Source organism: Scyliorhinus canicula, chromosome 12 (genome assembly GCF_902713615.1).
Source record: "Scyliorhinus canicula chromosome 12, sScyCan1.1, whole genome shotgun sequence".
NCBI lineage: Eukaryota > Metazoa > Chordata > Chondrichthyes > Carcharhiniformes > Scyliorhinidae > Scyliorhinus > Scyliorhinus canicula.
This window is the reverse complement of record NC_052157.1, coordinates 149407572-149432392: the sequence shown is the minus strand read 5'-3', so window position 1 is coordinate 149432392 and position 24821 is coordinate 149407572. Positions and strand designations below refer to the sequence as shown.

The following is a 24821-nucleotide window of genomic DNA, read 5'->3' as shown; positions in this document are numbered from 1 at the left end:
GATGTACAAAGGTTTCCAGGTGTCCTTGTACACCAGTCAGTGAAAGTGGAGAGGCGGGTGCAGTAAGCAGTTAGGAAGGCAACTGGTATGTTGGCCTTCATTGCAAGAGGATTGGAGTTCAGAAATAGGGATGTCTCACTGCAGTTACACAGGGCTTTGGTGAGACTACACCTGGAACACTACATGAAGTTTTGGTCTTTCTACCGGAGAAAGGATATACTTGTCACAGAGGGAGTGCAGCAGAAGCTGATACCGGGGTTGGCGGGACTGCCTGTAAAGAGAGATTGGTTCAACTGGGCCCGTATTCAGAGTTTAGAAGAATGAGAGGAGATCTGATTGAAACACATAAAATTCTAACATGGCTGGAGAGACTAGATTCAGGGAGGATGTTTTCCCCGGGCTGGGGAATCTAGTCTCAGGACACAGGGTAGATCATTTAGGACTGAGGAGGAAGAAAACTCTTTTCACTCAAAGGGTAGTGAACCTGAGGAATTCTCTATGACAGGAGGCTGTAGAGGCCAAATCACAATGTGTTCAAAAAAGAGATTTAAAAAAAAGATATTAATGGCATCAAGGGTAAGGAGAGAAAGTGGGATTATGGCATTGAAGTAGAGGACCAGCCATGAGCATAATGAATGATTGAGCAGGCTCAACAGGCTGAATGACCTACTGCTGATCCTTGCTCATATGCCCTTGTGTTTCCTTTAGCTCTGTGGCAATTCTTATCTATCAACTCTGCTCTGAAGCACCTTGGAATGGTTTACCATGTTAATGGACTGTGTCATTTGCAAGTAGTTGTTGGGGATCTATTTATTATCACCTCTGTTGTTCGTTGCAAAAACTCGAATTTGAATCTAAAATGTTACATTTAGTCCTAAATTAGACAAAAGCTGAGAAAAGCCATTCAGCTTTGCTGTCTCCTCACAGCCTTTCAGACTGAAGGCAGCAAAAGAAAATTAGTCACATCCCAACTTCTGCTGGCACTTCATTGCAATCTGTTTGACAGGTGGCCAGAAACCGAGGAACGGCCACCCCACTAGTCCCGGAATTGTTTAGCAATTCTAAAAGGAAGGCGATTTTGATTTTAAAAAATACTATGGCCAGCCGCACATCTTTTGCTATCTTTGGCCCTGCAAGAGTACAAGAGTACCTGATGCAGATGCAGCTTTTTAGGCCAAGTCGAATATTGTTTGCACATGGCTTATGGTACAATGAACATTTTAACCTTATTCTCCTTAGTTGAACAATAATGTTACAAAATATAAAGTAGTAAGAATTAATGATAGTCAACAGCAAAATGATCTACCAGCAGAAAAATGGTTGCATTTAACAGTACCATTACAGTGGATTAATCCAAAGCACTTGCTCAATTCTCCTTTAGTATTATGAGATATAAGACTCTTACAGACCTTTCGAGCTGCATTTTCTTTTCAGCTATTAAAGCTTGGAGCTGCTGCTGTTGGGCTTCTCTTTGCTTAGCAACAGATTTCAGAAGATTTCGAGCACCTATGGCCTGCAAATGGTGAAATAATTAATTAACGACCCTATGAGACATTTAATAACCCACCAAGCCAGTTATTCTCTCTTACTCCATTAGATTCCTCCATGATGGAGAGCATTCGTATTTCCCACTACGTGGCACAAATTCTTTATATTTTTTGCTCAATTCCATTAGATTATTTAGAGGAATTTTATATCTTCATAGGATACTTCCATAGGACAAATTAGAATGAGACAAGGAGACTAAGTTAAGGTAAGAGGATTATCTTTTAAGACTAAATAATCTGAAAAGTTAGCATGTAACATTATGTGCATTTAAGACATGGCAGATGAGGTCAGCGGAGTGGAATGTGTGACCTGTCACATGTGGGATGTCATGGGCCATACCGCCATCCTGGATGACCACATGTTTCAGAACTCGAGCACCAGCTAGAGACACTAGCGCATCCACGAGGCAGGGTTATGTGGATAGCACATTTAGAAAGGTGGTCACTCCGCAGCTCAAGGGACTGGAGGAAAGAAGGGTGACCGCCAGGCAGTCCAGGAGAAATAGGCAGGTAGTGCAGGAGTCCCTCGGGGTCTCGCTCTCAAATTGGTTTTCTATTTTGGAAGCCGGCTCCTCAAGTCACAGCCAAGCTTCCTGCTCCACAAGCAGCTTGACTATACAGGAGGGGAAGAAGGAGGAGCATTAATAATAATAATCTTTATTGTCACAAGTAGGCTTACATTAATACTGCAATGAAGTTACTGTGAAAAGCCCCTAGTCGCCACATTCCGGCGCCTGTTCGGGTACACTGAGGGAGAATTCAGAATGTCCAATTCAACCAACAAGCACGTCTTTCGGGGCTTGTGGGAGGAAACCCACGCAGACACGGGGAGAATGTGAAGACTCCACACAGACAGTGATTAGTGTAATTGATTCATTAATTATGGGAACAGGCCGGTGTTTCTGCAGCTGCAGACATGACTCCAGTGTGATGTGATGTCTCCCTGGGTCAGTGATATCGCTGAATGGCTGCAGGACGTACTAAAGTGGGAGGATGACAAGTCAAAGAACGTGGTACACAGTGGTACAAACAATGTAGGCAGAATGAATTTTAAGGTGAGGGACAGGAGTTTTAGAGGGGATTTGAGGAAAAGCATTTCACCCAGAGGATAGTGGGAGTCTGGAATGTACGTTTTGGGGAATAGGTGAGGCAGGATATCTCATAACCTTTAAAAGGTGCGTAGATGAGCATTTGAAATGTCAGAACATTCAAGGCTATGGGCCAAGTGCTGGGAAGTAGGGTTAGTGTGGATTTAATGTTGTTTTATGCAGGCTCAATGGACAGGAGGGCCTCTTCTGTACTGTATGACTATGACTTGTAATTAGTGCAATTAATCAAAAGCACCACCTGGTCCCAGTTCCATTGTGTTTTGTTTAGCGTATGCATAGTGCACAGGCTTGTGCACTCCTAAAAGGGATATAGTTACCATAAGACATAGGAGCAGAAATAGACCACTTGTCCCATCAAGTCTGCACCACCATTCAATGAGATCATGGCTGATCTGATATAATCCTTAACTCTACTTTCCAGCATTATTCCCAAACCCATAACCCTCGATTCCCTTACTGATTAAATATCTGTCTATCTCAGCCTTGAACATACTTAACGAACTAGCCTCTACAGCTCTCTGCAGTAAAGAATTTCACAGATTCACTACCATAGAATCTATACAGTGCAGAAGGACACCATTCAGCTCACTAAGTCTTCACAAACCCTCTGAAAGAGCACACTACCTAGGCCCACTCCCCCACTATAAGCTCACCCAACCTGCACAACTGTGGATGTAGAGGTAATTTAGCATGTACATTCCACCTAATTTCTACATTTTTGGACTGTGGGAGGAAACCAGAACACCTGGAGGAAACCCACACAGACACGGGGACAACGTGCAGACTCCACACGGACCCAAGACCGGAATTGTATCCAGATCCCTGGCGCTGTGGGGCAGCAGTGCTAACCACCGTAATGTTGTTGAAATGGGAAAGATGGCCACACCATGGCTTACAAGGGAAATTAGAGATAGTATTAGATCCAAGGAAGAAGTTGAAATTTTTTTACATTGTTTAGAATAAAATATATTTTTTAAAATAATGGATTCTAGAATTTTCCCCACGTCCAACGTTTGGCTGACTGGTCTATAATTCCCTGTTATTTCTCTACTTCCCTCCATAAATGGTGGGGTTACATTCTAGAATCCATTATTTTTTTAAATATATTTTATTCCGAACAATGTAAAAAATTTCACAAACATATGAAAAATATTCAAGTCTATTACAGTTTGTAATTTTCTGTTTATACAAATTAACTATTATAACCCCAGAGCCCCAAGTCCCCCCCAATCTCTCCCCCTCGCCACCTTAATAGCTGGCCACAAACTGATCTTTAAAGAAAGCAATGAACAGCTTCCATCCTGAGTAAACTTTTCCCCTGTAGAATCCATTATCAAAGATTCTACAGCAGAGCACTTGGAAAACGGTGACAGGATTGAACAGAGTCAGCACGGATTTATGAAAGGGAAATCATGCTCAACAAATCTACTGGAATTCTTAGAGAATGCAAGTGGTAGAGCTGACGAGCTATAAAATTCTAACAGGACTAGATACAAGAAGGATGTTCCTGATGGTGGGGTGTCCAGAACCAGGGGTCACAGTCTGAGGATACGGGCTAGATTGTTTAATACAGAGATGAGGCAGAATTCCTTCACCCAGAGAGTGGTCAGCCCGTGAAATTTGCTGCCTGCCACATAAAGTAGCTGAGGCCAAAACATTGGGCAGCACGGTTGCACAGTGGCTAGCACAGGTGCCTCACAGCACCTGTGACCCTTGTTCAGTTCCGGCCTTAGATCGACTGTCTGTGTTGAGTTTGCAAGCTCTCCCCCGTCTGCATAGGTTTCCTCCTACAGTCCAAAGATGTGCAAGTTAGGACGATTGGCCATGCCAAATTGCCCCTTAGTATCCAAAAGCTTAGATCGGATCACTCATTTGCGACGATAGGGTGGGGCGTGGGCCTAGGTAGGGTACTCTTTCCAAGGGTCAGTGCAGACTCAATGGGCCGAATGGCTTACTTCTGCATTGTAGAGATTCTGTGACTCTATGTTTTCAAGAAACAGTTAGATATATCACTTGGGACGAAGGGGATCAAAACATATGGGGCAGCGACAAGGTAGGATCTGGCTATTGAGTTGGATGATCAGCCATGATCATGGTGAATGGCAGAGCAGGACTGAAAGATCAAATGTCCTCCTCTTACTCCTATTTTCTGTTTCTATGAAACATCCTCTCCACATCCATCCTGTCGAATATGTATCAATGAGGTCACATCTCATTCTTCTAAACTCCAATATATACAGGTCCAATCTACTCAACCTCTCCTCATAAGAAAATCCCTCCATATCTGGGATCAACCTCGTGAACCTTCGCTGTACTGCCTCCAATACCAGAATATCTTTCCTTTTGTAAGAGGACCGAAACTGTTCACATTATGTGATCACTTCCGCTGTCGGACTGTTCAAAGCTTCATATTAACGGTTTGAATTAATAGTGAAAAGCAGATATCACTGCCGCTTCTTTGCTGCAATGCAATATATTTAAATTTCAGTATTATATCCTGAGGAACATTACCTTCATCTTTTCATTCTCAGCTTCTTTGGCAAGTTGATCGACTATTTCAATTAAACCACCAACAATTTTCTGGAACTGGCCTATTTCTGAAGAAAAGATTAAAAATTGTTTTTAAAAATTGCATATTATAACCATACCACAATATAACTAGCTACAACATGCCAATACACAAACTGTTCTGGTAGATGTTTGGTTTCAGAGCTCAGTATACCTTATTGGCACTGGTAGAAACTTAAAGAGTGAGAATTCAACTTTTGCTTCTACAAGACAAACCTTTTTCGTTATCGTCTAAAAGTACATCTGACCTCCCCACCTTCCATGACACGTGCATTATCAAAGTCTAACACTGCTGTCCCAACCCTTATACTGCCTTCAGCATTCCTTTACATGCCCCACCTACCCACAGCATGATCTGGGCAGGTTGGGCAAATAAATGGCAGATTTAGTATAATTTGGATAAGTATGAGGTTATTCATTTTGGAAGCAAAAAACAGGAAGGCAGATTACTACCTGAATGGTTGTAAATTGGGAGAGGGGAGTGTGCAGCGGGACCTGGGTGTCCTCGTGCACTAGTCACTGAAGGTAAGCATGCAGGTGCAACAGGTGTAAAGAAGGCTAATGGTATGTTGGCCTTCATTGCGAGAAGGTTCGAGTACAGGAGCAGGGATATGTTGTTGCAATTATACAGGGCCTTGGTGAGGCCACACCTAGAATATTGTGTGCAGTTTTGGTCTCCTCTTCTGAGGAAGGATGTTCTTGCTCCCAAGGGATTGCAGTGAAGGTTTACCAGATTGATGCCAGTGATGGCGGGACTGTCATATGAGGAGAGATTGACTAGGTGATGTGACCATCAATTCACACGACACGTAGTTGGAAGTGAAAAGTGGTTTTAATGATCTTACAACGGAGCTTGCCTGCGACGAGATGAACTGGCAGGCAGGTTCTGACTGCCAGGCTTTATACTTCCGGTTAGTGGGAGGAGTCAAGGGCGGAGCCCAGTACAAACTCCTCATCTCCCCCTAGGGACAGAGCCGCGCAACTGCTCGTATACCGAGCTTACACAGACACAGTACATCATATATAAGTGTGAATAACACGGACTGTGATTCACCCCCTGTAAAAATTGAGTCCAGCGGGGGTGATGTGTCTACCAATTCCCAATTGCGAATTACAAGTTACAATTTACAGGTTATAAATTACAGGTTAAGTCGATCTGGCGGCCGAGTCGTCCTCTGGGATCGACAAAGCACTGGGGTTGCAGCCTCTTCTGGTGGCGGTCGGCGAGGGAATCATGCCGGACTCCGGGGGTGATTCGGCCAGAGCTTCGTGTCCGACTGGTTCGACTGGTGACAGGGAGCGCCGGAAACCCAATGGCGCGGGGCCGCAGAGCACGGGCAGCGGAACTGCAGGCGTGGGGGCGCCGGGGGTTGAGAGGGGTACCTCGGCGGTGGTGGTGTCGGAGTTGGATCCTGCAGGAGCCAGGTCCCGGAGGGAAACAGTGTCCTGACGGCCGTCAGGGTACTCTATAAATGCGTAGTGTGGGTTTGAATGGAGCAGGGGCACTCTCTCTACGAGTGGGTCAGTCTGAGTCCGGAAGTGCTTCCGGAGGAGAACCGGGCCCGGTGTCTTTAACCATGCTGGGAGCGAAACCCCCGTGGTAGTGCCCCTGGAAAAAACAAATAGCCGCTCGTGAGGGATCTGGTTGGTGGCAGTACATAGGAGGGACCTAATAGCATGGAGCGCGTCGGGGAGGACTTCCTGCCAATGGGAGGTCGGGAGCTTCCTGGACCGGAGGGTCAGTAGGACGGTCTTCCAGACCGTCACGTTCTCCCTCTCCACCTGCCCGTTCCCCCTGGGGTTGTAGCTGGTAGTCCTGCTCGAGGTAATGCCCTTTTCGAGCAGGTACTGACGCAGCTCGTCGCTCATAAAGGACGAACCCCTGTTGCTGTGTACGTAGCTGGGGAAACCAAACAGGGTGAAGATACTATGCAGGGCCCTAATGACTGTGTGGGAGGTCATATCGGGGCACGGGATAGCAAAGGGAAAAGGAGAGAACTCGTCGATGATGTTCAGGAAGTACACATTCCTATTGGTCGAGGGGAGTGGCCCTTTGAAATCGATAGCGAGGTGTTCAAAGGACCGAGAAGCCTTGACCAGATGGCCCTGTCTGGTCTATAGAAGTGCGGTTTGCACTCCGCACAGATCGGGCAGTCCCTGGTGATGGCTTTCACTTCCTCTGTGGAGAAAGGCAGATTTCGGGCTTTGACGTAGTGGGCGAGCCGGGTGACCCCCGGGTGGCAGAAGTCATCGTGAATAGCTTTCAGGCGGTCGTCTTGCGTGCTGGCGCACGTGCCGCGGGACAGGGCATCTGGGGGCTCGTTGAGCTTCCCCGGTCGGTACATAATATCGTACTTGTAGGTGGAGAGTTCGATCCTCCACCGTAAGATCTTATCATTTTTGATCTTGCCCCTTTGAGAGTTGTCGAACATAAAGGCAACCGATCTTTGGTCGGTGATGAGGGTGAACCTCTTACCTGCGAGGTAGTGCCTCCAGTGACGTATCGCTTTCACAATGGCTTGTGCTTTCTTTTCGACTGAGGAGTGTCAAAGTTCCGAAGCGGAGAGCGTTCGGGAGAAAAAGGCGACTGGTCTCCCTGCCTGGTTTAGTGTGGCTGCAAGAGCTACCTCTGAGGCATCGCTCTCTACCTGGAAAGGGACGGATTCATCCACCGCCCACATGGCCGCTTTGGCGATGTCCTCCTTGATACGAGTGAAGGCCTGACGAGCCTCATCTGATAGAGGGAAGAGTGTAGCCTTAAATAGTGGGCGGGCTTTGTCCGCATATTGAGGGACCCACTGGGCATAATACGAGAAGAATCCCAGGCACCTTTTGAGGGCCCTGGGACAATGAGGGAGAGGGAGTTCTAAGAGGGGGTGCAGGACTCCGTTCTCCATGACATAGCCGAGGATGGCTAGCCTGGTCGTGCGGAAAACGCATTTCTCCGTGTTATACGTGAGGTTAAGTTTCTGGGCAGTCTGGAGAAATCGATCGAGGTTAGCGTCGTGGTCCTGCTGATCGTGGCCGCAGATGGTGACGTTATCCAGGTACGGAAACGTGGCCCGCAGCCCGTACTAGTCCACCATTCGGTCCATTGCTCGTTGGAACACCGAGACCCCATTAGTGACGCCAAAGGGAACCCGGAGGAAGTGGAAGAGGCGGCCGTCAGCCTCAAACGCCGTGAAGTGGCGGTCCTCCGGGCGGATTGGGAGCTGATGGTATGCAGACTTCAGATCCACCGTGGAAAAGACTTTATAGTGGGCAATCTGATTCACCATGTCTGCAATTCTGGGGAGGGGATACGCATCAAGGAGCGTGAACCGATTAATGGTCTGGCTATAGTCCACTACCATTCGGAATTTTTCCCCGGTCTTGACGACCACCACCTGAGCTCTCCAGGGACTGTTACTGGCCTCTATGATCCCCTCACGTAGGAGCCTATAGACCTCGGTTCTGATAAATACCCTGTCCTGCAGGCTGTATCGCCTGCTGCGAGTGGATACGGGTTTGCAGTCCGGCGTTAGATTGGCAAAGAGTGGAGGGGGGGTCGATTTTTAGGGTGGCGAGGCTGCGAATAGTGAGTGGGGGCAAGTGCCCGCCCAAGCTGAGGGTGAGGCTTTTGAGGTTGCACTGGAAATCGAGTCCCAGTAGGAGTGGGGCGCAGAGTTCAGGGAGCACGTACAGCTGGAAGTTTGAGTAGCTAGTGCCCTGGATCGTTAGGGTCGTGACGGTGCGCCCTTGGAGGTGAACAGGGTGGGAGCCCGAAGCGAGGGAGATTGTTTGCCGTGCATGGAAAATAGGGAGTGAACAGCGTCTTACCAGTTCTGGGTGTACGAAGGTCTCGGCGTCCTGTATCCGTTGATTTCAACGGTCATCATGGAGTTGCGGAGGTGCTTTGGATGCGACTGGTCCAGTGTCACTGCGCTGAGTTGCGGGTAGTTGGCGGCTCGATCAGCTGTGCTGGAGTGGCCCCGTGATGACTGCCCTTGGAGTTTGTAATCTTCTAGTCGAATTTGGAAGAAGATGGCCGCCCCCGTGGATCGCACGTGGTGGGCGGCGAGGAAGATGGCACCCAAGATGGCGGCCCCCATGAGTCGCACGTGACCGGCCGCGTGGAGGGGGGTTGCCAAGATGGCGGCCCCCATGAGTCGCACGTGTCATTTGGGGGCGGAGTCGGAGTACAGGCCGCAGCATTTCGGGGCCTGCGGATTCTGGAAACGGGTGCTCTGGGCTGCGGGGGAGTTAGAAGAGGAGGCCTGTTTCGGCAGGCAGACACGGGCGTAGTGTCCCTTGCGACCGCAGTTGCTGCAGGTCGCGTTACGGGCCAGGTAGTACTGCCGTGGGTGCTGGGGCTGCCCGCAAAAGTGGCGCACTGGGGCTGCGTGATGGCTGGGTGGCCGCGTGGCGCAGGCCTGGGGCAGTCGCTGGCCGGGGGTCCAAGATGGGGTCGCTTGGTCTGCGGGGAACGAGGTGAGGCTGCGGAATGAGACCTCCATAGTGGTAGCTAGTTCTACTATGTCCTCTTAAGTTCTGGGCCCCTTTTTCTAACAACCGCTGGCGCACATAATTCGATCTGAGACCTGCCACGTACACATCCCTAAAGGCAAGTTCTATGTGCTGTTTGGCTGATACAGCCTGATAATTACAGTCCCGAGCTAAAATCTTTAACTCCCACAGGAATTCTTCTAACGACTCCGCGGGGCGCTGGCAGCGGGTCGTAAAAATATGGCGCGCGTAGACCTCTTTGATGGGCCTCACGTACATTCGATCTAGCATGGCTAGGGCCCCCGTATACGAGTTGGTACTATTTAGTTGAGAAGATATACGGTGGCTCACCCTTGCGTGCAGTAGACTGAGTTTCTGCTCCTCTGTAGTTTCTGGAGTACTTGATTCAGCCAGGTAGGCCTTAAAACATCTGAGCCAGTGCTGGAAGATTTCTCTTGCCTCTGCAGCCTGCGGGTCGAGTTCTAGTCGGTCAGGTTTGAGGGCTGATTCCATAGTTGTTTCTTGAGTTGTTTCTTCGATTTCTTATCGATTTCTTCTTGTTTCCTAAGATCATTAAATTGATGTGACCATCAATTCACACGACACGTAGTTGGAAGTGAACAATGGTTTTAATGATCTTACAACGGATTCTGCCTGCGACGAGATGAACTGGCAGGCAGGCTCAGACTGCCAGGCTTTATACTTCCGGTTAGTGGGAGGAGCCATGGGCGGAGCCAAGGGTGGAGCCCAGTAGAAACTCCTCATCTCCCCCTAGGGGCAGAGCCGCGCAACTGCTCGTATACCGAGTTTACACAGAAACAGTACATCATATATAATAAGTGTGAATAACACGGATTGTGATTCACCACACTAGGTTAGGATCGTTATCACTGGAGTTCAGAAGAATGAGGGGGAGGATCTCATAGAGACTTATAAAATTCTAACAGGACTAGACATGCAGGGAAGATGGTCCAGATGGTGGGTGTGTCCAGAACCATGGGCCACAGTCTGAGGATTCAGGGTAAACCATTTCGGACAGAAATGAGGAGACAGTTCTTCACCCAAAGAGTGGTGAGCCTGTGGAATTCATTACCACAGGAAGTAGTTAATGCTAAAACATTGAATATATTCAAGAGGTGGCTAGATCTAGCACTTGGGGCAAATGGGATCAAAGGTTTTGGGGATAAAGCAGGATTAGGCTACTGAGTTGGATGATCAGCCATGATGGGGATAAACAGCGGAGCAGGCTCGAAGGGCCAAAAGGCCTCCTCCTGCTCCTATCTTCTATGTATCCAAATCTCTGGATGCTATGCTGTGCCCAAAATATACTGCACCTGCAAAACATGATGATTTGGTACAGTATTACACAGTGGTTTCATCAATTCTCTTTAAGTTTGGGTCTTTTGCACTATGTTTCTGTTTTGGGTTGATATTTACACATTACTGTATACTGTAACTGTTTACAATGCTAAAAATACCTCAATAAAATTGTTTATTAAAAAAATTCTCTTTAAGTTGGAATCGAAGATGACAATAATCCATAATCTTGTGTTAAACAACTATTTTATGCTGTCACACTCAATGAAATGGAAGCACCGCCACTCCACAATCCAAATTGTGTGCCCTATTTCCCAATCAGCAATATGAATCTTAACATTGAACCAGGGCGAGGCATTTTCTTTGGGAACTGGGCTGACCGATTCCGTGTAGCCTTTACCCTGTTGGTCACACAGCCTGAAGGTGCTTGGGAATATGGTTTGGAGAGACTAGGGCAAGAGACAGAAACCAGAAGGAGCGAGTAGGTTTTAGGAAACAAAAACTGGGTATATTGGAGCGATGCTCCCTCCAAATTGCAGGTAAGAATGTGGTCATCAGGTGTGAAGCACTCTTGATGTTACTGTATATCTGGCCCACTCCTCCCTCCTGCACTTTGACTATCACCTGAGCCATTTTCCGCTTCATCTGGAGGCCAAAAATGGACTGTGTTCAGAGACACAATGCGCGAACCTCTAGATAAAGTGGAAACAATTTGCCCAACATCGTCCTAATCCTGATGAGCACCTTTGTATGTAGCTGCATCAAGCGGTGCACAGATCCTCAGTACGTCACGTGTCACTTCGTGCTGAGGTTGTACCTGTCTCCGGTGTTGCAAGAGAGAAAAAGGAGGTGGTTTTTATCAAGGCTAATCCCAAGCAGCTCCGTGACGCAGGACTCGGTGCTTCACAGGTTTTTCCCAGGGACAGACACCGAGACAAACATCAGCTGTTCCGGGAGGTTCATCGGTGAAAGGCACTCTTTCGTCTGCCCAAAACTTGTTAGTTTTCCAGTACAAGTTGTCCCCGACCGAGTGTTGCAGATTGGCACATTCCGATGTCCAGGACTACGTGTTGAGGGATGCACCAAAGTTTGGGGCAGTCACCACAGTCACAATGGGGGAATGTCGCTGTCCAAGACCTTTCAGCCATAGTGAACTGAGAGATGGAGAATTGTACAGAACCCTCTCGGGCTCAATGAGTCACATTGAATGTATATGGTGACTATTACATGTATCACAATTGTATGGAAGGATTTCAGTGCATCTTCATCCATGTAGACAACTTAAATACCATTGCATCATTTGCATCAGGCAGCATGGTAGCACAGTGGTTAGCACTGTTGCTTCACAGTGCCAGGGTCCCAGGTTCGATTCCCACTTGGGTCATTGTCTGTGCAGAGTCTGCACGTTCTCCCCGTGTCTGCGTGGGTTTCCTCCGGGTGCTCCGGTTTCCTCCCACAAGTCCCAAAAGACATGCTGTCAGGTGAATTGGACATTGAATTCTCCCTCTGTGTACCCGAACAGGCGCTAGAGTGTGGCAACTAGGGGATTTTCACAGTAACTTCATTGCAGTGTTAATGTAAGCCTACGTGTGACAATAATAAAAAAAGATTCTTTTAATGACCATTTTGAAATGTCTGTAATTTTCTTTGACTGCATTGAAGCACCTCAGAGCGCAGCATGATCTATGTAGACAACCGGAATATTATTGCACTCCCTGTGATGGTCATTTTTAAATATTTGTAATCTTCTTTATACATTTTATTAATAAAGTATATTTCTGCAAAAAAAATGGTATTCAATTCACCATGCATCTTCTTCATAATTCCAAAACTCGAGCTCTTACTGAAATTATTTCACAATTTTAAACAAGGTGCATTATTAAATGTTCTTCACTAATTAATACCTTGAATTCCCGATGAGTTACAGCAGGAAATAAATTACAATATTTCCACAGTATGGCAACATGGACATTTTGAATTCAGCTTCCCGGAGGTTCTGGTGGCATTCTTACCAGCTTGGTTTATGGTTCATAAATTCAACAGATTACAAAAGGTGTTTGTTTTTCACACACTGTTGGGAAATGAAGCGACTCTCAAGAGATGTTTATCTTGGGCCAATCACCTGCTAATGAGTGACAAGGTTTTCACCTAAACTGTCTAGACGACATTTAAATTCAGCCAAAACAATCAAACCACATCCTTCCTGTATTCAATCCCATCACAGATGGGAAACACAGGAAGGATGTGGTTTGAATGTCAATCTGCAATTGATCTTACTGTTAACATTAAGTGGTGTATAACACCTAATTTAGGTTACCAATTTACAATGTATTTTTCCTAATACACGAGGAGGACTGTTTAAAGCAAATAACCGTTATATGATATCCATGTTAGTTCTAATACGGCAAGCAAGAAAAGCTTTACAGAACATCATTTTCAACACTTTTAGGGAAGTCTACTTTGTTAGCTATTATTGTACATTTAATCCTTCTGTTAATAATCATTCATTCAATTATATTGCTTACATAGTAAACTTTTCTACAATTGTATTAGAAATTGTATTAGGGCGGCATGGTGGCACAGTGGTTAGCACTGTTAACCAGGTTCAATTCCTGCCTTGGGCTGTGTGGAGTGGCCTGATAAATTGCCCATTAAGTGTCCAAAAGATGAGGTAGGGCTACTAGGTCACGATTATAGGATGGGGGCCTGACCCTCGATAGGGTGCTCTTTCAGAGGGTCAGTGCTGACCCAATGGGCCGAATGGCCTCCTTCTGCACTGTAGGGGTTCTATGAAACCACAAGCCATATTGCAGTTTGATTTTTGTCTGTTTTCCCAGTTAATCCAATTATGGTTTATAGTTAACTATATTAGCATTGACTGGTATCTCTTCTCTCTCTGTTTAAAATAATTCAAGAAAGTTAACAGTTCAGATGCTGCATGAAAGCTGTCTGATTTAAATCCAGGAGTGGTTTTGTTTATTTTACACCAACAGCATTAGCTTGGACCAAAAGTTACAAAAGCAGTTTGTTTGCTTTTTAGTTTTATTAAGGCGATGAAACAGTGCTGGAAATATTAAGTGAAGGTAACTGGATCAATATCCTTGGTGAGGCTGAATCAAAGGAAAGGATCTCCCAGTTAGCCACTCAACCTGCACCCTAACAGACACCAACTTATTTTGAAACTCTACCACCTGTGTGTTATCCCATGCAGAGTCGTGCTCTTCTATTTCTCTCACCGATCTCCAGTTCCCAATGTACTGACTTCAAAAACATCAGCTCCATTTAAAAAAGCCCCAATGGTCTCATCCCATCTGTGACCTTCCCAAGCTTGATTTCCCAGCTCAAGAGTTCTAATGTTCCATCTTCCAAATCAGGATCTTTGTAAATTCGCCTTCCCTCCACTTCCAAACTTTAGCAACTCTTCAAGAATTCTGTGCTCCCCCAACTTTAGCCTCTTATGCATTTCCGACTCTCGCCATCCACCATTCGCTGAACCTGCAGTCACCTAGGCTCAGGAATTCTTGTCCTAAACCCCTCTACCGCTCTTGCAGCCCTTCTTAAAATATATTGCCAATCAAGTTTTAGAAACCCCTTCAAATCCTTCTTTGGTTCAGTTTTCTTTTATTCATTCATGAGCTGTGGGCATCATTTATTTTTAGAAATATTTTTATTCAAGGCTTTTTACAGATACGCACAACAATATCAGAAGACTAAAATCATCAACCTGAACAACCATAAATCCCCAACCTCCCCCGATGCTGTCGGCGTCATTGACAAGGCCAGCACTTATTACCAATCCCCAAATGCCCTCAAGAAGGTAGGGTGAACCGTCTCCTTGAACTGCTGCAGTTCAGTGGCGTAAGGAAGATTGCTGTTAGGAAGGGAGTTCCAAGGTTTTGACACAACAATGCAGGAACAATGGTGATACATTTCCAAGTCAGGAGTGTGACTTGGAGGGGAATTTGCATGTGGTGGTTAACATTAAAGAGAACCCAAAAATCTTCTACCAGCATGTAAATAGTATGAGGGCAATATATGCTTAGAGGCACAGGGCAGGCAAGATTAGAATACTTAATGCGTACTTTATATCTGTGTTTACTAAGGAAGAGGATGCTAACAAAATATTGGTGGAAGGAAATATGGCAGAGGTAACAGATGGGGTAAAAACTGAGAGGCAGGATGTACTGTAATGGCATGAGATGGATGATTCACTTGGACCGATGCCTTGCATTCCAGGTTACTGAGGGAAGTGGGACTGGAGATAGCAGAAGGGTTTGTTATAATCTTCCAATCTTCCCAATGGTGTCCAAGGATTGCCAGCAAATACGATGCCCTTGTTCAAGAAAGGGTGTAAAGACATTCCTAATAACTACAGGCTGGTCAGTTTAATATCAGTGGTGGGGAAGTTGTTAAAAACAATAAACAGGTTAAAAAGAATTAATAGGCACGTAGAGGTTTGCATTAATTAAGGACAGCCAATATGGATTTGTACCAGGTAGATCATTTTTGGCTAATCAAATTGAATTCTTTGAAGAAATGCAATGGATGGTGTCTGTCTGGATTTAAGAAAACTGTTGACCAAGTGTCATGTAAAAGGTTGGCTGTCGGGGGGGATCATGGCTAACAAATTTGATTGAATTTTTCAAGGAGGTGATGAGGTGTGTAAATGAGGGCAATGCAGTCTACATGGATTTAGTATGGCTTTGACAAGGGCCCACATTGAAGACTAAACAAGAAGGTAAGAGCCCATGGGATCCAGGGGAATTTGGCAAATTAGATCCCAAATTGGCTTAATGGCAGGAGACAGAGGGGTATTGGTCGAAGTTTGTTTTTGTGACTGGAAGCCTGTCCAGTGTCCAGTGGTGAACTGCAGGGATCAATGCTGGGTCCCTTGCTGTTTTTAGTGTACATTTATGATCTGGACGGGAATGTGGGCGGTATAATCAACAAGTTCACAGAAAATTGGTAGTGTGGCAAAAAGTGAGGCGGAAAGCCTTAGATTACAGGATGATATAGATGGGCTGATTAGATGGACTGAACAGTGGCAAATGGAATCTAATCCTGAAAAATGTGAGGTGTTGCAGTTTGGGAGGACTAACAAGGCAAGGGAATACACAACAAACAGTAGGATGCTAGGAAGTACAGAGGACCAGAAGGACCTTGAGGTGAGGTCCAAAGATTGCTGAAGTAGCAGGACGGGTAGATAAGATGGTTAAGAAGGCATATGGGACAGAACATACAGTGCAGGAGGCCATTCGACCCATCGAGTCTGCACCGACCGAGTCAAGCCCTCACTTCCACCTTATCCCCACAACCCAATAACCCCTCCTAACCTTTTGGGTCAGTAAGGGCAATTTATCATGGCCAATCCACCTAAGCTGCACGTCTTTGGACTGTGGGAGGAAACCGGAGCACCCGGACTGTAGCCACCTGGGGTGGCCACGTCCAGATTCCAAAATGGACACTCGCAAAGAGTGCAGGGAAAAATTGACAGCACTAGAAAAACAAGCAGGTGCAAGGTTTTCTGTGGATTAGGACTTGCAGAACCCAGACAGAACTGAAACTACTAGCCATTAGCACAGTAATGAGCTATCTCCGGGGACAAAAAGAAACATTGAAACAATCGGTACCAGGACAGACTTCCCGGCGCCAGTGGAAGCTAAAACAAAGGCAGACCAACGGTTACATAGGGCCCGCCCAACGATCAGGGAACAACTCCGTTATTGGAGAAAATCAATTCGAACGATTGGGACATGGTCCAATTAATTGGGACCAAGACCAGGGTCCGCCCAGAAGGGCACGAAACCCCTGGGGGCTATAAAACAGAGTCCCCAAGTTCAGTTCGCTCTCTTGGAAGATCTCTTACTCCGCTTCGTCACCTTCACCTTGGCATTTGACTCTCAGTGACGAGAGGCCGCCAAGCACCAGCCAAGTAAATCTAAGGTCAACGCACGCTACGAGATAGGCGCTCCTAGCTACTATTTTATACCAGTTCGAAGCCAGCAGTATCAGAACCGGACAACGGTCATTGTTCCTCTGACTGAGTGGGCCACTCGAAGCTAAGTATAGGCTTTTAGTAGTAGTTGTAGTTTAGCGAGTAGAGTTATTGCATGAGTAATAATTGACTGTGTGTGTAAATAAATGTGTATTGATTTCAAACTTACTAACTGGTGTATCGAGTCATTGATCAGTATTCGGCTTTGAACCCTGTGGTGGTATCAGAAAGATACCTGGCGACTCTTGAGCAAAGGTAATTAAAACAGAGCAAATTAAGGGAAAGCATAACGAGCAACAGGACGAAACACGCAGACACAGGGAGAACGTGCAGAGTCCGCACCGACAGTGACCCAAGCCGGGAATCGACCATGGAGCTGTGAAGCAACTGTGCTAACCACTGTGCTACCGTGCTGCCCATAGATAGGGTATTTAGAATCATTCTCAGCTTGAATAAAAATTGGCTCATGGACAGAAAATAAAATGAATTTACTTAGACATTGAAATATAGAATAAACTTCCAAAATTTGCCAATGATACCAAACTTGGAGGTATGGCAAACAGTGAAGATACCAGTCAACTACAACAGGACATAGAATGTTAAAAAAATGGGTAGACATGACAGACTAAATTTAATAGAGGAACAGCGAGGGGCAATGATAGTTCTAAAGAGTGTGCTGGGACAAAGGGTCTGTGATGGTTGGGGGGGGGGGGGGGGGGGGGATTTAAAAAGAATTGATCTTTCAAGGGGAAAGGACAGATCGAAAGGATAGTTATCGGAGCATATGGGATCATGGGCTTAATAAATAAAACTATTGGGTACAGAGACAGGGATGTTATGTTGAATCTTTCTTAAGCTCTGGTTAGGTCACCATTGGAATATCACATGCAGATCTGGTAAACAGACTTTGGGAAGAGTGTGACGGTCCTTGAGAATGCAGAGGAGATTTACCAGAATAGTTCCTGGGATGAGGGAATTTAGAACATAGAACATTACAGCGCAGTACAGGCCCTTCGGCCCTCGATGTTGCGCCGACCTGTGAAACCACTCTGAAGCCCATCTACACTATTCCCTTATCATCCATATGTTTATCTAATGACCATTTAAATGCCCGTAATGTCGGCGAGTCCACTACTGTTGCAGGCAGGGCGTTCCACACCCTTACTACTCTCGGAGTAAAGAAACTACCTCTGACATCTGTCCTATATCTATCCCCCTTCAATTTAAAGCTATGCCCCTTCGTGCTGGACATCACCATCCGAGGAAAAAGGCTCTCACTGTCCACCCTATCTAATCCTCTGATCATCTTGTATGCCTCAATTAAGTCACCTCTTAACCTTCTTCTCTCTAACGAAAAAAGCCTCAAGTCCCTCAGCCTTTCTTCAAAGGATCTTCCCTTCATACCAGGCAACATCCTGGTAAATCTTCTCTCCACCCTTTCCAATGCTTCCACGTCCTTCTTATTAATGCGGCGACCAGAACTGCATGCAATACTCCAAATGCAGCCACACCAGAGTTTTGTACAGCTGCAACATGACCTCATGGCTCCGAAACTCAATCACTCTGCCAATAAAAGCTAACACACCGTATGCCTTCTTAACAACCTTATGAACCTGGGTGGCAACTTTCAGGGATCTATGTACATGGACACCGAGATCTCTCTGCTTATCCACACTACCAAGAATCTTACCATTAGCCCAGTACTCTGTCTTCCTGTTACTCCTTCCAAAATTAATCACCTCCCACTTTTCTGCATTAAACTCCATTTGCCACCTCTCAGCTCAGCTCTGCAGCTTATTTATGTCCCTCTGTAACCTGCAACATCCTTCCGCACTGTCCACAACTCCACCGACTTTAGTGTCATCTGCAAATTTACTCACCCATCCTTCTACGCCCTCCTCCAGGTCATTTATAAAAATGACAAACAGCAGTGGCCCCAAAACAGATCCTTGTGGTACACCACTAGTAACTGAACTCCAGGCTGAACATTTCCCATCAGCCACCACCCTCTGGCTTCTTACAGCGAGCCAATTTCTGATCCAAACTGCTAAATCACCCTGAATCCCATGCCTCCGTATTTTCTGCAATAGCCTAACGTGGGGAACCTTATCAAACGCTTTACTGAAATCCATATACACCACATCAACTGCTTTACCCTCGTCCACCTGTTTGGTCACCTTCTCAAAGAACTCAATAAGGTTTGTGAGGCATGACCTACCATTCACAAAACAGTGTTAACTATCCATAATCAAATTATTCCTTACTAAATGATTATAAATTCTATCTCTTATAAACCTTTCCAAGACATTGCCCACAACAGAAGTTAAGGCTCACTGGTCTATAGTTACCGGGGTCGTCTCTACTCCCCTTCTTGAACAAGGGGACAACATTTGCTATCCTCCAGTCTTCTGGCACTATTCCTGTAGACAATGACAACATGAAGATCAAAGCCAAAGGCTCAGCAATCTCCTCCCTAGCTTCCCAGAGAATCCTAGGATAAATCCCATCCAGCCCAGGGGACTTATCTATTTTCACACTTTCCAGAATTGCTAACACCTCCTCCTTATGACCCTCAAGCCCTACTAGTCTAGTAGCCTGTATCTCAGTATTCTCCTCGACAACATTGTCTTTTTCCTGCGTGAATATAGACAAAAAATATTCATTTAGCACCTCTCCTATCTCCTCGGACTCCTCGCACAACTTCCCACTACTGTCCTTGACTGGCCCTACTCTTACCCTATTCATTCTTTTATTCCTGACATACCTATAGAAAGCTTTAGGGTTATCCTTGATCCTACCTGCCAAAGACTTCTCATGTTCCCTCCTGGCTCTTCTTGGCTCTCTCTTTAGGTCCTTCCTAGCTAACTTGTAACTCTCGAGCGCCCTAACTGAACCTTCACGTCTCATCTTTACATAAGCCTCCTTCTTCCTCTTGACAAGTGATTCAACTACTTTAGTAAACCACGGTTCTCTCGCTCGACAACTTCCTCCCTGCCTGACAGGTACATACTTATCAAGGACACGCAGTAGCTGTTCCTTGAACGAGCTCCACGCTTCAATTGTGCCCATCCCCTGCAGTTTCCTTCCCCATCTTATGCATCCTAAGTCTTGCTTCATCGCAACATAATTGTATTTCCCACAGCTATAACTCTTGCCCTGCAGTATATACCTATCCCTTTCCATCGCTAAAGTAAATGTAACTGAATTGTGGTCACTATCACCAAAGTGCTCACCTACATCCAAATCTAACACCTGTCCTGGTTCATTACCCAGTACCAAATCCAATGTGGCCTCGCCTCTTGTTGGCCTATCTACATACTGTGTCAGGAAACCCTCCTGCACACATTGGACAAAAAGGGACCCATCTAAAGTACTCAAACTATAGCGTTTCCAGTGAACATTTGGAAAGTTAGAAGTCCCCTATAACAACTACCCTGTTACTTTCTCTCCTATCCAGAATCACCTTTGCAAACCTTTCCTCTACATCTCTGGAACTTTTCGGAGGCCTATAGAAAACTCCCAACAGGATGACCTCTCCTTTCCTGTTTCTAACCTCAGCCCATAATACCTCAGTAGACGAGTCCTCATCAAACGTCCTTTCTGCCAACATAATGCTGTCCTTGACTAACAATGGTACCCCTCCCCCTCTTTTACCACCTTCTCTGAACTTACTGAAATATCTAAACCCAGGAACCTGCAACAACCATTCCTGTCCCTGCTCTATCCATGTCTCCCAAATGGCCACAACATCGAAGTCCCATGCTGCAAGTTCACCCACCTTATTCCGGATGCTCCTGGCGTTGAAGTAGATACACTTTAAACCACCTTCCTGCCTGCTGGTACACTCCTGCAACCTTGAAACCTTACTCATGACCTCTCTACTCTCAACCTCCTGTATACTGGAACTACAATTCAGTCTCCCTGCTGAATTAGTTGAAACCTTCCCAAAGAGCATTGGCAAATCCCCCCCCCCCCCCCCCAGGATATTGGTACCCCTCTGGTCCAGGTGTAGACCATCCCGTTTGTAGAGGTCCCTCCTACCCCAGAATGAGCCCCAATTATGCAGGTATCTGAAACTCTCCCTCCTGCACCATCCCTGTAGCCACGTGTTCAACTGCTCTCTCTCCCTATTCCTCATCTCACTAGCAAGTGGTACGGGTAACAACCCAGAGATAATATGTTTGTTCTAGCTCTAAGTTTCCACCCTAGCTCCCTGAATTCCTGCCTTACATCCCTATCCCTTTTCCTACCTATGTCGTTGGTGCCTATGTGGATCACAACTTGGGGCTGCTTCCCCTCCCCCTTAAGGATCCCGAAAACATGATCCGAGACATTACGGACCATAAGACCATAAGACCATAAGACATAGGAGTGGAAGTAAGGCCATTCGGCCCATCGAGTCCACTCCGCCATTCAATCATGGCTGATGGGCATTTCAACTCCACCTCCCAGCATTCTCCCCATAGCCCTTAATTCCTCGCGACATCAAGAATTTATCTATTTCTGCCTTGAAGCCATTTAGCGTCCCGGCCTCCACTGCACTCTGCGGCAATGAATTCCACAGGCCCACCACTCTCTGGCTGAAGAAATGTCTCCGCATTTCTGTTTTGAATTTACCCCCTCTAATTCTAAGGCTGTGCCCACGGGTCCTCGACTCCTCGCCTAACGGAAACAGTTTCTTTGCGTCCATCCTTTCTAAGCCATGTATTATCTTGTAAGTTTCTATTAGATCTCCCCTTAACCTTCTGAACTCCAATGAATACAATCCCAGGAACGCCAGCCGTTCCTCATATGCTAGACCCGCCATTCCAGGGATCATCCGTGTGAATCTCCGCTGGACACGCTCCAGTGCCAGTATGTCCTTCCTGAGATGTGGGGCCCAAAACTGGACACAGTACTCCAAATGGGGCCTAACCAGAGCCTTATAAAGGCTCAGTAGCACATCGCTGCTTTTATATTCCAACCCTCTTGAGATAAATGACAACATAGCATTCGCTTTCTTAATCACGGATTCAACCACGGACCCTGGCACCTGGGAGGCAACACACCAAACGCGAGTCTCTCTCGTTTCCACAGAATCTCCTATCTATCCCCCTAACTATGGAGTCTCCAATGACTAATGCTCTACTCCTCTCCCCCCTTCCCTTCTGAGCAACAGGGACAGACTCTGTGCCAGAGACCTGTACCCCATGGCTGACCCCTGGTAAGTCCCCCCCCCCAACAGTATCCAAAGCGGTATACCTGTTACTAAGGGGAATGACCACAGGGGATCCCTGTACTGACTGCTTCCTCCCAGCCCCTCTCACCGTCACCCAAAGTTTTAACTACAAAGTTCAGAAGTTGTGAATGTTCTATTATGCACAAAGGTGATTGAGGGGAAGTCTGATAGAGGTGTACAAGATTATGAAGGTTTAGAAAAGATGGACAAGAAAAACTATTCTCATTCAAGGACTAAGAAACACTGATCTCATGTTTTGAGCAAAAGATGCGAGAGGAGGACTGTTTAAATGTAAGGAACGGTAATGACCTGGAACTAGCTGCCAAGAGGGCAGTGGAGCAGAGGTGAATAATGATTTCAAAAGGAAATTAAATAGACACTTGAAGATAATATCAATGCCGGACAAATGGGTGGCTTGATCTACAGAGATCCAGCATGGGCCGAATGGCCTCATTCCATGCCATAATAACTATGACTCAATGATGGTGTTTCCATGCACCTGCTGCCTTGTTCTAGATGGAAGAAGTCACAGATTTGGGCGGTGCTGACGAAGGACTCTTGGGTGTGGCTGCTACGCATCTTGTAGGCAGCACACACGACAGTGTACCAATGGTGGAGGAAATGAATGTTTACGGTGGTAAATGATGTGAGAACAAAGCAGCCTTCTTTGTTCTGGATTGTTTCGAACTTCTTGGGTGTTGTTCAAGCTGCACTCATCCAAGCAACTGAGGAGTATTCCATCACACTTCGAACTGGTACTTCATAGATGGTGGACAAGCTTTGAGGGGCTGGGAGACAAGTTCCTTGCCACAGTGTTGATTTTAGTCAGAGTAAATTTTTCAAGTGCCTTGGGATATCTTACTGCGTTAAAGGACTATCAATCCTATAGATTTTTTTTTGGGCAGATAATAGAAGACAAGAGGGTGGAAACTCCATTCCAAATTTCTCAAACAGTGACACTGCATTTAATTAAATGAGAAGTCCACATTTGTACAGGTGGTTCAAAGAGATTCAGTGACTGAGGTGATCAGGACCTCATTCGCACAGGTGTAGTCCCAGGATCTGATTTCCTTTCTCCCGATCTGATAGATGGTTAGAGTTCTTTCAACCTAAGAAAAATCTTGAACTCCACAGAATACCTCATTATGTCTCTCAGAAGCATCTCAAAGTACTTTATATAGTGAATTATTTAAAAATATCTACATTCATAGGTAAACTGTCAATAAGATTCAGCAGCAAACATATTTACTGAGGTTTCAGCTGACTGCATTGGGCTTCCAGAAATCTTTAATCTATTCTGTTTAGCACAAAATGCACCAGCAAACCATGATACGAAATGTGAGAAGTTGTTCAAAAATGAAAAAAAAATTTTTTTAAATGAAGCTATGTCGGCAGAACTGGGGTATGTGATAAGTGAAGAAAATACATAGAGTCCATTTAGCCCAAGCTGTGTGCGACTATTGTAATGTAGGAAACGTAGAGCTAACTTGCACGCAGCAAACTGCCACAAAGAGCAAAGTGAAAATCGTCAGGTAATCTGTCTAGATGTCGGTTGAGGGTATCATTCTTAAATTTATCTTTGGTCTCAAGTTTTCATACTAGCGTCCCAAAATAAAAATTCTAGATATACCTATTTCGTTTGTACTTTAGCAAGATCACCTCAGAAAGGCTGATTTCTTCTGCGATCTGACCCACTAGTGCCCAGAGCAATGTATACTCTTAAGTATCAGCTCTGTGATGAACACACATCTCCAAATCAGAAAGTAATGATCCATGTCCCAGACACCTGAGCACATACTTCAGACCGACACTCCAGTGCAGTACATGAGGGAGAGCTGCACTGTCCGAGGTAGGGTCTTTTGAATGAGACCTTAAACGCAAGTTGGCAGCCCTCTGGGTTGTATGTAAAACATCCCATGGCAGTATTCCGAAGATGTGGAGATGCCGGCCTGGGGTGAGCACAGTATGCCTTCCTCATCTCTTGAAGGAGCTATGGTCCGAAAGCTAGTGATCCCAAATAAACCTGTTGGACTTTAACCTGCTATTGTAAGACTTCTCATGGTATTCCGAAGGTTAGGGAAAATCTCCCCAGTATTCTTGCCAATATTTATCCCTCACCCCAAACCCGTGCTGCTTGTGGGATCTTGCTGTGCACACACTTGATTGCCTCGTTTCCTACAAGCGACTTAACTTCGAAAAGAATACCACGGGCCGCGGAACGGGACATCTTGCGGTGGTGGACGGCGCTATACAAATGCCGTTTTTTCTCCGTTCCATTGAAGCTTGACCCTCTCCCCCCCCCCCCGGGGCGATGCCCGAGCTCCCTCCTGGTACCTACTTTCCACAAAGTCCTTGCACTCCTCCTTCAGCTCGGTCGTGTTTTGAGCCACTTCAGGATCCAGGACCCTCAGTTTGTTGAGATCGTCAAAGTGCAAACCGGCCTCCCCCAGGGCCTCCATTGCCATCCCAGCCCACAGGCCCGTCCGCCTCCCGCTGCCACGGCGACGGCTCTTCGCCGCGCATGCGCGAACAGAGGGGGCGGGCAGCGCGGCTGCTCTAACTGCGCATGCGGGACCAGAGTG

At 46.2% G+C, this 24821-nt stretch overlaps 1 protein-coding gene across 1 annotated transcript in view; it reads right to left on the bottom strand.

Annotated features, from left to right (window-relative positions):
• ift20 (intraflagellar transport 20 homolog (Chlamydomonas)) overlaps nt 1–24778 on the bottom strand; it is a 28180-nt gene extending 3402 nt beyond the window's left edge. The window contains exons 1-3 of the mRNA XM_038814480.1: nt 24578–24778; nt 5168–5253; nt 1410–1513 (exon numbers count right to left, since the gene is read on the bottom strand). Coding sequence (XP_038670408.1) covers nt 1410–1513; nt 5168–5253; nt 24578–24704 — 317 coding nt within the window. The 5' untranslated portion in view covers nt 24705–24778. The remainder of the gene's footprint in view (nt 1–1409; nt 1514–5167; nt 5254–24577) is intronic.
• Between the last annotated feature and the right edge of the window lie 43 nt (nt 24779–24821).